Source organism: Lethenteron reissneri, chromosome 53, assembly GCF_015708825.2.
Source record: "Lethenteron reissneri isolate LAM-NWPU_2019-01 chromosome 53, ASM1570882v1, whole genome shotgun sequence".
Taxonomy (NCBI): Eukaryota; Metazoa; Chordata; class Hyperoartia; order Petromyzontiformes; family Petromyzontidae; genus Lethenteron; species Lethenteron reissneri.
Window position 1 is genome coordinate 7537595 of NC_083831.1, and position 17993 is coordinate 7555587.

The 17993-nt window shown below is 47.8% G+C and overlaps 1 protein-coding gene across 1 annotated transcript in view; it reads right to left on the reverse strand.

Annotated features, from left to right (window-relative positions):
• LOC133356281 (neurexin-1-beta-like) overlaps positions 1-17993 on the reverse strand; it is a 589715-nt gene that overhangs the window by 44938 nt on the left and 526784 nt on the right. Inside the window, exon 6 of the mRNA XM_061573704.1 lies at positions 2675-2753. Coding sequence (XP_061429688.1) covers positions 2675-2753 — 79 coding nt within the window. The remainder of the gene's footprint in view (positions 1-2674; positions 2754-17993) is intronic.

Sequence of the window (17993 nt, forward strand, 5' to 3'; positions counted from 1 at the left end):
GGGGAAAGTTAGCGCGGGTCACATGAAACAATGAAGCGTCGCGAGCTCACCCCAGGAGATCTTATTGTGCCTTTTCCGCCTGCGAAATAGAGGATGACATAAAGGGCCTGCGGATCAATCCCTTCAAATACGGCGACAGATCTTATCTTCTTTGCGAAAAAACATTTTCTTTCGAGGAATAATGAGAGAGAGAGAGAGAGAAAAAAAATACCTTGGCAAACGAAGAAAAAAATATTTTTTGGTTTACTTTACAACAACAAAAAACCCACCACCCCTCTTGCCATTTTATCAATAAGCATTCATTACTTTTTCGCGAGGCAACGCTGGGGATTCGAACGTTACGTACCGGGGGGGGGGGGGGGGGTGGCGACGTTGATCCAAGCGAGGGCTTCGTCGTTGGGGGTTTCGAGGCTTGAAACACCCCACGGCAGTCATGGTTCGGACAAATCTCGCAAAATTTGTATCGACCGTAAACGCGCGCCACCGTCTGCTCCACAGCGCGCGTTCAAACACCAAGTTGATGCAATTCGAGAACTTAACAAACAAACAAACCAAAAAAAGATTGGCCACGTGGTTTTTGCCGGCGTCACGATACAAATTTGCCGAACCGAACTTGAGGAAATACGAAAGCAAACATCGCCCACCTATGGCTAAACTACCGCAGATCGAACCATGTGCTATAGGATAATTGATAATTGTTTTTTTTACCCTTTTATCTGGCAACAAAACTGACACCTTTTTTTACAAGGAGTCATGTTTGCATAGACCACAATACCTGCAGTCATAATGCAAAAAAAACATAACTCTGATAATAATATGCACTGTCTTTGAAGTTGATTGGTCCACACCCGAGACAGCTTTCCTTAGAGCCTAGTCTCACATGGTGTTGGACCATGTGCCCTTGCGTTGCAATACAAGGCACAGTTACAAAATGCACTCATGATTTGATTTGTTCGTCAGTAACTGCGTGCGTTCCATGGGTTTTTGTCTTGGCGTATAATTATGATATTGGCCCAGTCTGACTGCTGATTCTTGTACGGTGTGCAGTTGCGCTAAATCGAAAATCTGCAGAATGGATATAACCGCACGCTAGGGTTGGAAAGATTCACCCTTCCACCGCCTCCGCAAACAATCTCCCCGTCCGGCACAACACATCGCGACGGCCGTGGGGACTACTCTCACATGATTTTTCGATTTAAAGCTTTCGTGACTGCAGGGATTCATCTTCTTGGTTATTTCGGTAAAGTCACGTAGAAGGGAAGTAATAAAATAATACAAATAAAACATAACAAAATAATTCTCACGACGTTTCGGCCACAACGCAAGCAGTCGTCTTCAGGTGGAGAACAGGTTTGTCGAGAAGGCAGACTCTGCAGACTCTGCCTTCTCGACAGACCTGTTCTCCACCTGAAGACGGCTGCTTGCGTTGTGTTTTATTTTTATTATTTTATTACTTCTCTTCTACGTGACTTTACCGAAAAAACCAAGAAGATACTCTCGCATGCCTTACTCAAGCCTGCGAACCACCGAGAAGACGTTCGCTGAGAAATTACGCCCTCGGACCGTGCGTGCCGTGAGCTGAAGAACCCTCCTTTCAATCAGCGGGCTGATGCCTCGTTCGCGAACCCAATGCTCTCAACGCGCCCGATGCCACGGCATCGGAATTAGGGAAACGCGGCGCAGACATTGACACTCGCAACGTTGTCACACGCGAGCACCATTTGAGATTTCAAAGCGTTTTTCCAAACGTTCTTGCATCGCAGTTATTTGGCGCTGTTACACAACCCCCCCGCCCCCCGACATTTCACCACCCGTCTCTAATACGCCTGGCGTCGTTCTCGTAGTCCCGTTAACGTGGAATCGCCCGTATGTTCGCAAGCTTCCAGAGGGCTTGAAACACATGGCGCGCCAGGGGTGTTCGGTGTGACGGCACGCGCCTCCTCCTCCTTGTGATTGTAGCGGCCACGTGACTTCGGAGATTTACCCGCCGCGCATCGAACACAGCAAGCGGCGCGCACAAAGGCAAAGATCACCCGGGTAGCCTACACAAGACTGCTGGCGCACGTGCTGTCAGGCAACACATATAGAACTATTGAAAAATAAATCGTGTTTATTTGACCGGTTAAGGCCCACTGAGCTGCGTAGTTCTTTTTCAGATGCGACCTGGCCACAAATGATAGCTCAGCTAAGTGGCTTATCACGTGGAAATGTCGAGCAATCGAATACTCTTAAACGCGTGATGTCGATTCTGAATGTGGAGGGATAAAAACCGGGGCACGTGTCCACGGGGAGAGAGAAACGCTTAATCAGGCGTCAGCACCGTGCTCGAACCCACGACCTCCTTCATACCAGTCGAGGTCGTTTTTTTTAAGTGTAAAACTTTGACAAGAACGCGGTGCAAGTCACAAACCGTAACAAAGTTGTGGTGGTGGAGGGGGGGGGGAGAGTACAGAAATGTCACAGAACAAAGACGGAACTCAGTGCTCCTGGGTTCTGGGAAGGGGGGGGGGGTTGGCCTCTCTGCCCCACTCACGCAGGGACCGTGAGTGAGAGCGTAGTTGTGTTTTTTCTTTAACATGGGGAAGGGAAGGCCAAGGGAGAGGAGCGAAAATGAAGGGAACAAAAGTGGTGGCGGGGTAGAAAGGGAAATCAGGCGAGGTAGTTCACGTCTCACCTGAGCTGGGCTGACACTCTTCAAGGTCCTCGTCGTCAGAGGGACACTCGGCTGAAGAGACCACCACGTCGTCTGTGATCTGGGATTGTGGGAGGTGACAAAGAGACAGTGGCCATGAGCGGATGAGTCAAAGCGAAGTGTTCACGCGTGAATTATTGTGTGCGCTGCGCAGACGAAAATTACGACGAGGCCTTTTATACGTAGGATGTCGCAGCTACGCTAGACGGCACTCCGGCGTGTTGTCCGACGTTCCGCTCCAGGTTCCGGAAGCTTCTTCAGGAAATACATTCAGGAAAGCCTCGCTGAATTTTAAGCACCACCTTTTTTTGTAGGAGTGGAATTATGAATGTATGTCTCGTAGGAAGAAAGCAAATTATCCGGAGAAAGCCAGCGCATATGAGGGAGTAACACCTAAAGCCACGCACGGATACGTTGAAGAATTCCATTACTGTGCTTCCATCTGCTTGCCACATTAGCGGGGGGGGGGGGGGGGGGGGCTCATGGGAGGTGAGGAGATAGCCACGTGGAGTCATTGGCAGGACCGAGCCGCGACGTTTCACGAACAACGGCGCGGCGTTATGACCGCGCGGTGGCTCTCCAAGGGTGCGTTTCTGCCCGTCTCGTGCCCCACGTTGCTCGGGCACAACGCCCGAGGATTCCCCTCCGCTGCGTGTTGGGCACCTTCCTTCAGGAGCCGAGAGGAATGCTCGGCGCGAAACGTCGGGCGCGGTGCTGGACAACACGAGGCACGGACCGAGAATCGGGTTTTTTTTTTGCTCTTCCTCCCCCCCCCCCCAACATAGTTGGTGATCCAGCTTTGGGGTAAGAGGTGGTTGGAGGGTTTTTAAATCCTTTATATTAAGTTCACTTGCTTGCTTGCTTGCGCGCTTACGACCGTGCAAATCTTTCGGTCGTTTTTTAACCCACTTCCCGTGATACAATCGAGCTGACATTTTGCACACAGACTCGTTGTGCGTGACAATTTATTTTCGTGAAAAAAAAATTCCAAAATTTTCCACTTTTTAGGAATTTTTAAAAAAATATTTAATTTAAAATACCAATGTGATAAAAATGAAACTCTTAATCAAGAAAAACAGAAATGAATAATAAAATAAAACCGATGCCACGCATATAAAGGATCTATAGTGAAAAACTTTGTTTTTACGGGTTAATTTTTTTTTTTAGTGGGTAATGAGTTGGAAACGTTCTTTGAGATTATTGAGATTATTGGTGGTTTAATGTCCGAATGATGGTGCCACTTTGTTGAGCTATCATTTGTGGTCGCTTCTGAAAAATAAGTTGATACCTCAGTGGGCTTTGCCTGGCAGGATGGGGATGGTTTAGTTGTATCTATATGTGTGTTTTGGATGGTTTGTTTACCTTTCCTGTACTTTGCATCACTATCGTGTTTTTCTATTGTTTGTTCTTGTGACGTTCTTACCCCGTGCCCCTACTGGACATCTCTAAAAAAAGAGCATTATAGCTCATCTGATTCCTGCAGTATAAATGCATATTCTGATTCTGGGTTATGATCTCGCCTTGCCTCCTGTGTGTCTCCAGCAGCAAGCACAGCAGCAGCAGCAGCAAGCGTAGCTTCCGATTGCCTGTTGCATGCCCACAGGAGGCATCCGGACTCATTTATTAGAAAAAAAAATTAACCGGGAAATAAAAACAAATCTCTCGCGTGGCTGCCCCTTTTAATTGCGTGGATGTGGTGGGGCAATCGCGCATCTTCGTGGTTGATTTGCGAGTTTCAATAAAAAAATCCTCTTACAACCTACAGCGCACACACGCACTCGATCTAAACACACACACACACAATCGCCGTTGGTGCACACCAACTTCAATTTCTTTACAACAAATGAAGATACAACTAGCCTCTTCAATTATATCCGATTTGCACTGCTGGAGATCACCTAGAACGACGCAAGGCTTTGTTGCAAGCCCCAACGCACTTCAACACACGCCACTTTGCTAATCCACTGCACTCAAAGCCAGACTTAAGACTTTCTCTCCAACGTCTAGTACTGTCGGAGTGGTTTCGCTGTGTTCTTTCTCAAGCAATTCGCGTTTTATTCCTGGCTGAATTGTGCGAAATAGTTTTTAATTGCATCTTACCGGGTTTCCATTGAACGATTTAGTTCAAAAGAGTGCTGCTTTACACAATATATATTTGTGGGTGAAATCAACAGGCTTGATAACGCCCTTCCGACTATCGCATCCATTGCACGATCGTGATAAAAACAAACTGTTGAAGCTTTTACGAACAAATTAGGACAGCGAATGAGAGAAAGACACACGGTTAAAATATACCCATTATGGACTCCGTTCAATCGCCGCTAACTCGACATCAGCAGGCTACTGTAAACAAAAATAACAACACAAATCAAAGAACACGACTCGTTCGATGGAATCAACAGCAGGCGAGGAGGCGAATCCGCACGCTGCTACGAACATGACGCACAAAGCGAACAGAGCATGTGATGGATTCCATCCAATCACAGGCAACTCTTAAATCAGACAGAGCACGTGACTAATGTCATCCAATCACATGCAGAGCTTATCAGCACGCTGCTGCGAACAACAATGGCGTAACATCGCAGTACACCGATGCAAGGCGTGGCAGTTAGAACAAAATATTGGGGTTTGGAAGATCGAATATGAATTACACTTACTCCCCTTGGACAAATCAAAATATGTTAATTCAAATGAACTTCACGGTAACCCCCCGTTGTCTGAGAGTCATTGGTGACCATGCTGAGACCATCGAACCGCCACTGCAATTCCGCCTTTTAGAAATATAAAAAGTCACACAACCGCCCAGATATCCGATGAATTTGTTACGAATTCTGGACCGTGACCGGATGTGTAAACGAGATTTAAGACTTTTTTTATGACGTCTCGTGGTTTTCCCCATCTCTCGTCCCCTGTAAGTTTCGTTCGCTCCATGAAACCTTGCGCACGGTCAACAACAACAACAACTTCCCTTCCACGAGACGTGCAGAACCACCACCAACACCGGATTAGGATGCTCGCGCACGCAATCCAAAGTTGCGCAACGTCAACACTGGAATGGATTTTAGTCGGCGATTCGACGCGTCGTTTCCATGCGTACTTGTCGGACATGGGATTCCGTGATAAAAACAAAATTACAATTTGTACAGCGGTGGCCAGCAATTGCGGGCTCCAATTACAGTCACAATTGTTGCGACGCCGCAGAAAGAATCGTGAGAGATGGCAGCGGCGTGGAGAGGGCCTTCATCCAGCAGTGGATTGACCACGGCTGATGACGACGATGACGGTGACTGCAATTTATAACAAATGCAACTATTACGAGTGTAATTAACCCCCAAGTCTGCAAACTACAACACAACCTGGTTTAATCAAGGACATCTGCGTGGATTCCATCCTGACTTTTCAGTGGTTGCTGGCTCATTGCTCCGAATCCAGTAAGGCGAACCTCCTGAGAGAGCAACAGAGAGTGGGACAGAGCGAGTGACCGAGCGAGACAGAGCAAGAGCCAGAGAGAGAGAGTGAGTGAGTGTGAGAGTGAGAAAAGTGAGCAAGAGAGAAAGTGAGTCAGAGAGCGAGCAAGAAGAGGCTGGAGATAACAAGCGAGAGAGAGAGAAAGGGACAAATAGCAAGCGTGAGAACAAACTCGAGAGAGAGAGAGGTAGTGAGAGAAAGAGCGAGCGAGAGATAGGCAAGCAGAAACCTGAACTTGAACTCATAAAATCCAGGTTGACAGCTCATTGCTCTCACACCTGCACCCTGGACCTCACCGAGCAACCCACTCAGATTCTCCACTACGAGCTGCAATTCAGTTGCCGTGTTCACAGCGCCAGGCCCTCACCGCTGAACTCCCTTGGTGTGTGCGTGTGTGTGCGTGTGTGCGTGTGTGTGCGTGTGTGTGCGTGTGTGTGCGTGTGTGTGTGTGCGTGCCGTGGGGAGCGGTAGCTTGGCGGAACCCGGTCACCCGAGTTCGATTCCCGCTCAATGGCCAACATCGGTGACGAATATCTGAGTACCTGGGTGTAAACATCGCCACTGGAGAGACAAAGGCGGCGGGTGTGATGTGCCGTGCTGGCCTTGCCCCAACAGTCTGTTAAGGCTATACGGGGGATCTTTGTCTTTGTTTTAACGCGCGTGAGTGTGTGTGCTGGAGCGAGTGCTTTCTCTTGCAATTGTGATTGCAGTCTGTGTGTATGTGCACGGCAGTGGCCGGGAAGGGTCCAGGTCTAACAGTCCAGAGATCAATGGGTGCACCAGGTCGTGGAAATTAATAGTTTCTTTGTCTCCGTGTTTGTTATATATATATTTTGGGTCTGAACCTCACCCCGAAGGTTATTTTTTTTTATTACTTTCAAGGTCTTGAGCAGACGTGTGATCGATCGTGGCTTAAAAACTCGGGAACGGTTAGCCATTCGAAAAAGAATGTCATCCCCGGTGACGAGGAAGACGGCGAGCGGATTTTTGGTTGAACAGGAACTCTGAACGGTTGGGTCCTGTTCCAGAAAAGGGTCTCTGCAATGCGCTGTGAAATCACATCCCCCACGACCCGCACGGCGTGGGGAGGCCTTCATCTAGCAGTTGATTGACAAAAGGGCTGGACGTGTACACTTATTAGTATTGTTATACATGTGTTATTTTAATGTACTGTACCTCCGATTAGCATGGTTGGCTTTGTACGGCGCGAAAAAAGTTCAACATTTATTATTTTATTTGGATACGCACCAAATTTCGGATAAATCCGAATGAAAAGGGTCTGAAAATTAGGGCCTAGAAATAAAATTTTGGATTATCCGGAGCGAATGTTTTTTTTGGATTTATACGAAAACGTGGCATCGCTTGATTTTGTCACGCGCCCTCCTTCCCTGACCTTCGTTGGCACGTAGACTATGCTGCATTAGCACATCAAAATAAATCCGAACAATCCGAAAAAAAGTTTCCAAATTGCCTTTTAAAATTTCATAACCCCCCCCCCCCCCCGCGAAAGCCATCCCTGTCATCATCGCGAGCCACGGTCAATCCACCGCCGTTGCCCGATAAATCAACGGTAGCTTCCCGGAGAATCGCAGACGTGGCGCGTGCGTGTGTACGTACCGCGGGTGCTCGTGAAACCGCATCGCTGGAAATGTGCAGAGCAAAACACCTGCGGGCAAAGAATAAGGCGCGGTTTGCCAGACACGCGTCTGTATGACTTGCGGTGGCCTGAATGCATAGAAACACGCACCTATGGGGATGGCTTGTTTACCAGACCAGGCCATCCATACCTAATGCAAGGTTCATTTTGCATGCAGCCTGTGTTTGGTGCACCTCAAGTGTTTTGGGTAACATAAAAGAAGCATTTCTTTCAGACGCCGTTCGCATTCATTTTATATGCAGAGTGGTGCCATGGCGCAACGCGTCACAAAGAACAGGAATTATTTGGCTGAAGGTCAACAACATTGGTGAGGCTGACAGCCCAGGAATGGGACGTATTGGAGAGAGATCGCCCTACGAGAAGATGCACCTGGGTGGATCATGGCTTCGCAAGATTGTGACAGATGGGAAATGCCTTGCGGTGACCTTAATCCAGCAGTAAATGCAACCATGGCTGACGATGATAAATACATTAGATTTTACCAATGCAGTAATGATATGATGAATCGCAAGGGGGAGGCATGCTCATATCAGTAATCGATGATATTCAGGAACACAATTGGGTTTGTTCCAGTGGTTTCAGGGGCATTGCCGCTGTTGGTGATAAATCATCAAAGTGATGGGAGTTACCCACACCTCACCCACCACGCGCGGCTCGCCGATCGACTAGCTGTGGCGTGCACCCAATGCCACCGCTGCGTGGACTCGGGGCGGTGCGGTGGATTTACGCAGACATTGCCCATTCATTTGTTACCGGTAGGAACCCACTGGTTCCACCAGCCCACAGGGGATTATTGTGTCTGTCCGTCCGTCGTGCAGGGAGGGGCTGGGTGGGGAGGGAGGGGCTGGGTGGGGAGGGGAGGGTGGGGAGGGACTGGGTGGGGAGGGTGGGGAGGGGCTGGGTGGGGAGGGTGGGGCTGGGTGGGGGGTGGGAGGGGTGGGGCTGGGTGGGGAGAGGCTGGTCACCCCGTGGTGCCCTTATAAAACTCAACGTTTAACCTACTCACGCCGGCTTGTGCCTGCCCTCACAGTCGGGCATATTTGCGGAATACACCACGCCGCCGTTGACCCTGCAGGCCATTAACCGAGCAACCCAACGTTCCTACCAGCTCCCTCGGCAGGAATGTGATTTTTTGCAACCGTCGCTTCAGAAGATCGAATTGAACGGGCGAAACTCTGGGGTCGTGCCCAACAGTGGCACCGCCGTACTTCTAGCCACCCCGAATCGTGTGTCCGCGATTGTGATCGTAACCCTAAACTCTAGCCCCGAAACTCACGAACGCTGTCACTGGACTGCACAGCTTTTGGGAATCTTCCGATCATTCAAAACAATTTCGCGACGGCTCTTTGGCCGATTCAGACTCCGCACGCGGAGCAATTGACCGTGCTTCTTTTTCACGGTTGGGGGGAAAAATAAAAACCCAACAGACAGACAGAAAGCTCGACACAAACTAAACAACGAAATAGACTGCGCTCCGGCCAAACCGTAGCAGCAACACTCGAACTGTGCCGGTGTATCTTCTTGGTTCTTTGGGTAAAGTCACGTAGAAGGGAAGTCTTAAGGTGAAGACGGCTGCTTGCGTTGTAGCCGAAACGTCGTGAGAATTATTTTATTTTATTATGTTTTATTTTTATTATTTTATTACTTCCTTTCTACGTGACTTTACCGAAAGAACCAAGAAGATGAATCCCTGCAGTCACGAAAGCTTTAAATCGAAATTTGTGCCGGTGTAACAGGCTAAAATAACCCCTGCCCCGATTAAACCCGGTTATAGTTTGGCCCAGGACAGAGTATACTCGGGGGAGATAAAGTGTCCTGGGCTAAACTCTACCCCCCGGGGGTTTAAACTAGACTGGGCCAGACCATACACCCCCTCCAGGCCAGAACATGCCCAGTGTGAAAGTTCAAAGGCAATTATCCACACAGAGAACAGCCGACAACGAACTTCAATCGATATCTAAAAAGCGTATCAATGGAAGTAAGAATCTCAATTTGATCATCTTCCTGGTTCTTTCGGTAAAGTCACGTGGAAGGGAAATAAAAAAAAATGTTTTATTTATTAAAGTCACGTAGAAGGGAAATAATAAAGTAATATGTATTTTGTATTTTTATTATTTTATTATTTCCCTTCTACGTGACTTTACCGAAAGAACCAAGAAGATGAATCTCTGCAGTCACGAAAGCTTTAAATCGAAATTCAATTCGATCAATTGAAGCATTTTTAGGGTTAGGGTTATTATTTAAGTTTTTCTGGTTGAAGCAATCAAAATCTATGTGTTTACAGTTTTAAATAAAATGTTGGAAAAATGTAGTAATTCATGTGTATATCGCTCATGGGGGTATGATTTGGCCTAGAGGGGCATCATATGGCCTAGGCCATAATATACCCCAGAGTATAAATTGGCCTAGGCCATACTATACCCAGGTATAATCTAGCCTAGGCCGTTTTAACCCCGGGTATACTACGGCCTGTGGATATACTCCGGCCTGTTACACCGGAATGTTGGCAGGCCAAGTTGAAACGTGGCAATTATAGAATGAGAAGGGCGGTTGCAGTCATTGAACATCGCGGTCACTTCACCTCCACGAGGCATTATCTCTTTCCATTAAATCGCGGTTCATAATTTGAATATTCCCCTCCCCCCGCTCGTCCACCCACCCCACCCCCCTTTATGTAATGTTCTATTTAATGCAGTGCTAAAAGTAAAAAAAACACCCGACGTGTACATTTTGATATTTTTTTCTCCCCCTCAACGCGTAGCTTGTATTGTCCGTTACAATTTTTTGGGTGTTGTTGCAAATACTGCACGGTGTCTTTCGGTGATAACAATAGGCGCCTTAACACCCACGCTTATAGCCACTCAGACGAACCGCTTCCATTACCTCATATGTTAGCATAATAATTCTATCGCTTGCCCCCTGCGTGAGATATTAACCGCTGAAAATGCATTAAAATTCAAGAGCGTAACGCTTGCTGCGGAGTTTTTTTTCTCTTTTTTGCTACGAAATCTGCAACGGGACGAGATAGCGCCTACGCTCGGAGGAATATTGGGGCCGTGCGCGCGCGCGAGGGTTTCCACCCCCAGTCCGTGATGAATGCGCGGCCCCACTTTGTTATTAAAAGTTCCCAACACCCCCCGCTCGCAGCAGACGCTTAATTTAATTTGCGTTCGCCGCGTCGAAAGTGACTTTCAATTGGCACCCGCGCGGCGATTTCGCACGCCGTCGTCGGTGCAACGCTCGATCCGCCGCTGGATGAAGACCTGCCCGCACGTGTGTGCGTGCGTGCGTACGTTGAACTTCTTTTGCACCGTACGTAGCCAACCGTACTCGTTGGAGGTGCGGGGGAAGGACAACAAAACTAAAGACGACACTTCAAAAAAGTCCACCAAGCACCATCACTGCACACGTTGCTGAGTCAGCGCTCCGTCTCCCCGGCGGGCGTCCCACTCCTCGGCTGCCACTCTCTCTCGTTATTCTTGACCACTGGTCAACGCACCTCCTAGCCGTGACGTGTCCTGCCCAAGCCCACATTTAAGGGGCGCCACGGTGGCTAAGATATGTTAACTCCCTCGCCTGGTATGCAGGAGCGCGTGGGTTCGATCCCGACCCTGACGCCTGCTGTATATTTGGAGTTTGCGTGTCTCTCTCATCATCATCACGGTGGCTAGGAGATGTTAACTACCTCACCTGATATGCAAGAGGCTGTGGGTTCGATCCCGACCCTGACGCCTGCTGCTGTATATTTGAAGTTTGCGGTGTCTCTCTCCCCGCGGTCGCGTAGATTTTTTTTCCGGGTCCTCCGGTTTTTACCTCCACATTTAGAAACGTGCGTTTCGAGTATTTGACTGCTATTTATTTCTACGTGATAAGCCACTACGTTGAGCTATCATTTGTGGCCAGGTCGTTCCTGGAAAAGAGAGTTGCATAGCTCAGTGGGCCTTACCTGGTAAAATAAAAATAGCATGAAATAGTTTTTAACTGTTTCAATTAAATTATTAACCTGCAGGCTTTGCTTGACTTTAACTTTCTTTATGAATGTATAAAGAAAGCGACTACCTGCAGTGACCCATAACAGTCCCAGAGGCATCTAACAATGAGTGGATTAATTGATGAAACATTGAATCTTACGCGAGCAATATTTGCATCGAAACGTTGCGCGTAAGAATTGCTCATTTGAAATGTATGCAAATGATTTGCTAAATATTCTCACCTCTGATTAGCACGGTTGGCTACATACAGTGCGAAAAAAATCAACAAACATGCATACTGTCCATAGACTAACACTGTCCATAGACTAACACTGTCCATAGACTAACACTGTCCATAGACTCAATACTGTCCATAGACTAACACTGCCCATAGACTCAATACTGTCCATAGACTAACACTGCCCATAGACTCAACACTGTCCATAGACTAACACTGTCCATAGACTCAACACTACCCATAGACTCAACACTGCCCATAGACTCAACACTGCCCAGACTAACACTGCCCATAGACTCAACACTGTCCATAGACTCAACACTGCCCATAGACTCAACACTGTCCATAGACTCAACACTACCCATAGACTCAACACTGCCCATAGACTCAACACTGCCCAGACTAACACTACCCATAGACTCAACACTGTCCATATACTCAACACTGCCCATAGACTCAACACTGTCCATAGACTAACACTGTCCATAGACTCAACACTACCCATAGACTCAACACTGCCCATAGACTCAACACTGCCCAGACTAACACTGCCCATAGACTCAACACTACCCATAGACTCAACACTGCCCAGACTAACACTACCCATAGACTCAACACTGCCCATAGACTCAACACTGCCCATAGACTCAACACTACCCATAGACTCAACACTGTCCATAGACTAACACTGTCCATAGACTAACACTGCCCATAGACTCAACACTGCCCATAGACTCAACACTACCCATGGACTCAACACTACCCATAGACTCAGCACTACCCATAGACTCAACAATACCAACAGACTCAACACCGCCGATAGACTCAACACTACCCATAGACTCAACACTGCCCATAGACTCAGCACTGCCCATAGACTCAACACTACCCATAGACTCAACACTACCCACAGACTCAACACTGCCTACAGACTCAACACTGCCCATAGACTCAGCACTGCTCATAAACTCAACACTACCCATAGACTCAACACTACCCACAGACTCAACACTACCCATAGACTCAACACTGCCCATAGACTCAACACTACCCATAGACTCAACACTGCCCATAGACTCAACACTGCCCATAGACTCAACACTGCCCATAGACTAACACTGTCCATAGATTAACACTGTCCATAGATTAACACTGTCCATAGATTAACACTGTCCATAGATTAACACTATCCATAGACTCAACACTACCCATAAACTCAACACTACCCATAGACTCAACACTACCCACAGACTCAACACTACCAACAGACTCAACACCGCCGATAGACTCAACACTACCCACAGACTCAACACTACCCACAGACTCAATACTGCCCATAGACTCAACACTACCCATAGACTCAACACTGCCCACAGACTCAATACTGCCCATAGACTCAACACTACCCACAGACTCAATACTGCCCATAGACTCAACACTGCCCATAGACTCAACACTGCCCATAGACTCAACACTGCCCATAGACTCAACACTGCCCACAGACTCAACACTACCCACAGACTCAATACTGCCAATAGACTCAACACTACCCATAGACTCAACACTACCCACAGACTCAATACTGCCCATAGACTCAGCACTGCCCACAGACTCAACACTACCCACAGACTCAACACTGCCCATAGACTCAACACTGCCCACAGACTCAACACTACCCACAGACTCAATACTGCCCATAGACTCAGCACTGCCCATAGACTCAACACTGCCCATAGACTCAACACTGCCCATAGACTCAACACTACCCACAGACTCAACACTGCCCACAGACTCAACACTGCCCACAGACTCAACACTGCCCATAGACTCAACACTACCCATAGACTCAACACTGCCCATAGACTCAACACTACCCATAGACTCAACACTGCCCATAGACTCAACACTACCCATAGACTCAACTCTACCCATAGACTCAACACTACCCATAGACTCAACACTACCCATAGACTCAACTCTACCCATAGACTCAACACTGTCCATAGATTAACACTGTCCATAGATTAACACTGTCCATAGATTAACACTGTCCACAGACTCAACACTACCCACAGACTCAACACTGCCCATAGACTCAACACTGCCCACAGACTCAACACTACCCACAGACTCAATACTGCCCATAGACTCAGCACTGCCCATAGACTCAACACTGCCCATAGACTCAACACTGCCCATAGACTCAACACTACCCACAGACTCAACACTGCCCACAGACTCAACACTGCCCACAGACTCAACACTGCCCACAGACTCAACACTGCCCATAGACTCAACACTACCCATAGACTCAACACTGCCCATAGACTCAACACTACCCATAGACTCAACACTGCCAATAGACTCAACACTACCCATAGACTCAACACTACCCATAGACTCAACACTGCCAATAGACTCAACACTACCCATAGACTCAACACTACCCATAGACTCAACACTACCCATAGACTCAACACTGCCCATAGACTCAACACTACCCATAGACTCAACACTGCCCATAGTCTCAACACTACCCATAGACTCAACACTACCCATAGACTCAACGCTACCCATAGACTCAACACTACCCATAGACTCAACACTGCCCATAGACTCAACACTGCCCATAGACTCAACACTGCCCATAGACTCAACACTACCCATAGACTCAACACTGCCCATAGACTCAACACTGCCCATAGACTCAACACTACCCATAGACTCAACACTACCCATAGACTCAACACTACCCATAGACTCAACACTGCCCATAGACTCAACACTACCCATAGACTCAACACTGCCCATAGACTCAACACTGCACCATAGACTCAACACTGCCCATAGACTCAACACTGCCCATAGACTCAACACTGCCCATAGACTCAACACTGCCCATAGACTCAACACTACCATAGACTCAACACTGCCCATAGACTCAACACTGCCCATAGACTCAACACTACCCATAGACTCAACACTACCCATAGACTCAACACTACCCATAGACTCAACACTGCCCATAGACTCAACACTACCCATAGACTCAACACTGCCCATAGACTCAACACTGCACCATAGACTCAACACTGCCTATAGACTCAACACTACCCATAGACTCAACACTACCCATAGACTCAACACTGCCCATAGACTCAACACTACCCATAGACTCAACACTACCCATAGACTCAACACTGCCCATAGACTCAACACTGCCCATAGACTCAACACTACCCATAGACTCAACACTACCCATAGACTCACACTGCCCATAGACTCAACACTACCCATAGACTCAACACTACCCATAGACTCAACACTGCCCATAGACTCAACACTGCACCATAGACTCAACACTGCCCCATAGACTCAACACTGCCCATAGACTCAACACTGCCCATAGACTCAACACTGCCCATAGACTCAACACTACCCATAGACTCAACACTGCCCATAGACTCAACACTGCCCATAGACTCAACACTACCCATAGACTCAACACTACCCATAGACTCAACACTACCCATAGACTCAACACTGACCCATAGACTCAACACTACCCATATACTCAACACTGCCCATAGACTCAACACTGCACCATAGACTCAACACTGCCTATAGACTCAACACTACCCATAGACTCAACACTCCCCATAGACTCAACACTGCCCATAGACTCAACACTACCCATAGACTCAACACTACCCTAGACTCAACACTACCCATAGACTCAACACTGACCCATAGACTCAAAACTGCCCATAGACTCAACACTACCCATAGACTCAACACTACCCATAGACTCAACACTACCCATAGACTCAACACTACCCATAGACTCAACACTACCCACAGACTCAACACTACCCATAGACTCAACACTACCCATAGACTCAACACTGCTCACAGACTCAACACTGCCCATAGACTCAACACTACCCATAGACTCAGCACTACCCATAGACTCAACACTGGCCATAGACTCAACACTACCCATAGACTCAACACTACCCATAGACTCAACACTGCCCATAGACTCAACACTGCCCAGAGACTCAGCACTGCCCATAGACTCAACACTGCCCATAGACTCAACACTGCCCATAGACTCAACACTGCCCATAGACTCAACACTACCCATCGACTCAACTCTACCCATAGACTAACACTACCCATAGACTCAACACTGCCCATAGACTCAACACTACCCATAGACTCAACACTACCCATAGACTCAACACTACCCATAGACTCAACACTGCCCATAGTCTCAACACTACCCATAGACTCAACACTACCCATAGACTCAACACTGCCCATAGACTCAACACTGCCCATAGACTCAACACTACCCATAGACTCAACGCTACCCATAGACTCAGCACTACCCATAGACTCAACACTGCCCATAGTCTCAACACTACCCACAGACTCAACACTACCCATAGACTCAACACTACCCATAGACTCAACACTGCCCACAGACTCAACACTGCCCATAGACTCAACACTACCCATAGACTCAACACTGCCCATAGACTCAACACTGCCCAGAGACTCAGCACTGCCCATAGACTCAACACTGCCCATAGACTCAACACTGCCCATAGACTCAACACTGCCCATAGACTCAACTCTACCCATAGACTCAACACTGCCCATACACTCAACACTGCCCATAGACTCAACACTGCCCATAGACTCAACTCTACCCATAGACTCAACACTGCCCATAGACTCAACACTGCTCATAGACTCAACACTGCCCATAGACTCAACACTGCCCATAGACTCAACACTGCCCATAGACTCAACACTGCCCATAGACTCAACACTGCCCATAGACTCAACACTACCCATAGTCTCAACACTACCCATAGACTCAACACTACCCATAGACTCAGCACTACCCATAGACTCAACACTGCCCATAGACTCAACACTGCCCATAGTCTCAACACTACCCATAGACTCAACACTACCCATAGTCTCAACACTACCCATAGACTCAACACTACCCATAGACTCAACACTATCCATAGACTCAACACTACCCATAGACTCAACACTACCCATAGACTCAACACTGCCCACAGACTCAACACTGCCCATAGACTCAACACTACCCATAGACTCAACACTGCCCATAGGCTCAACACTGCCCATAGACTCAACACTGACCATAGACTCAACACTACCCATAGACTCAACACTGCTCATAGACTCAACACTACCCACAGACTCAACACTACCCATAGACTCAACACTACCCATAGACTCAACACTGCTCACAGACTCAACACTGCCCATAGACTCAACACTACCCATAGACTCAGCACTACCCATAGACTCAACACTGGCCATAGACTCAACACTACCCATAGACTCAACACTACCCATAGACTCAACACTGCCCATAGACTCAACACTGCCCAGAGACTCAGCACTGCCCATAGACTCAACACTGCCCATAGACTCAACACTGCCCATAGACTCAACACTGCCCATAGACTCAACACTACCCATCGACTCAACTCTACCCATAGACTAACACTACCCATAGACTCAACACTGCCCATAGACTCAACACTACCCATAGACTCAACACTACCCATAGACTCAACACTACCCATAGACTCAACACTGCCCATAGTCTCAACACTACCCATAGACTCAACACTACCCATAGACTCAACACTGCCCATAGACTCAACACTGCCCATAGACTCAACACTGCCCAGAGACTCAGCACTGCCCATAGACTCAACACTGCCTATAGACTCAACACTACCCATAGACTCAACACTACCCATAGACTCAACACTGCCCATAGACTCAACACTACCCATAGACTCAACACTACCCATAGACTCAACACTGCCCATAGACTCAACACTGCCCATAGACTCAACACTACCCATAGACTCAACACTACCCATAGACTCAACACTGCCCATAGAC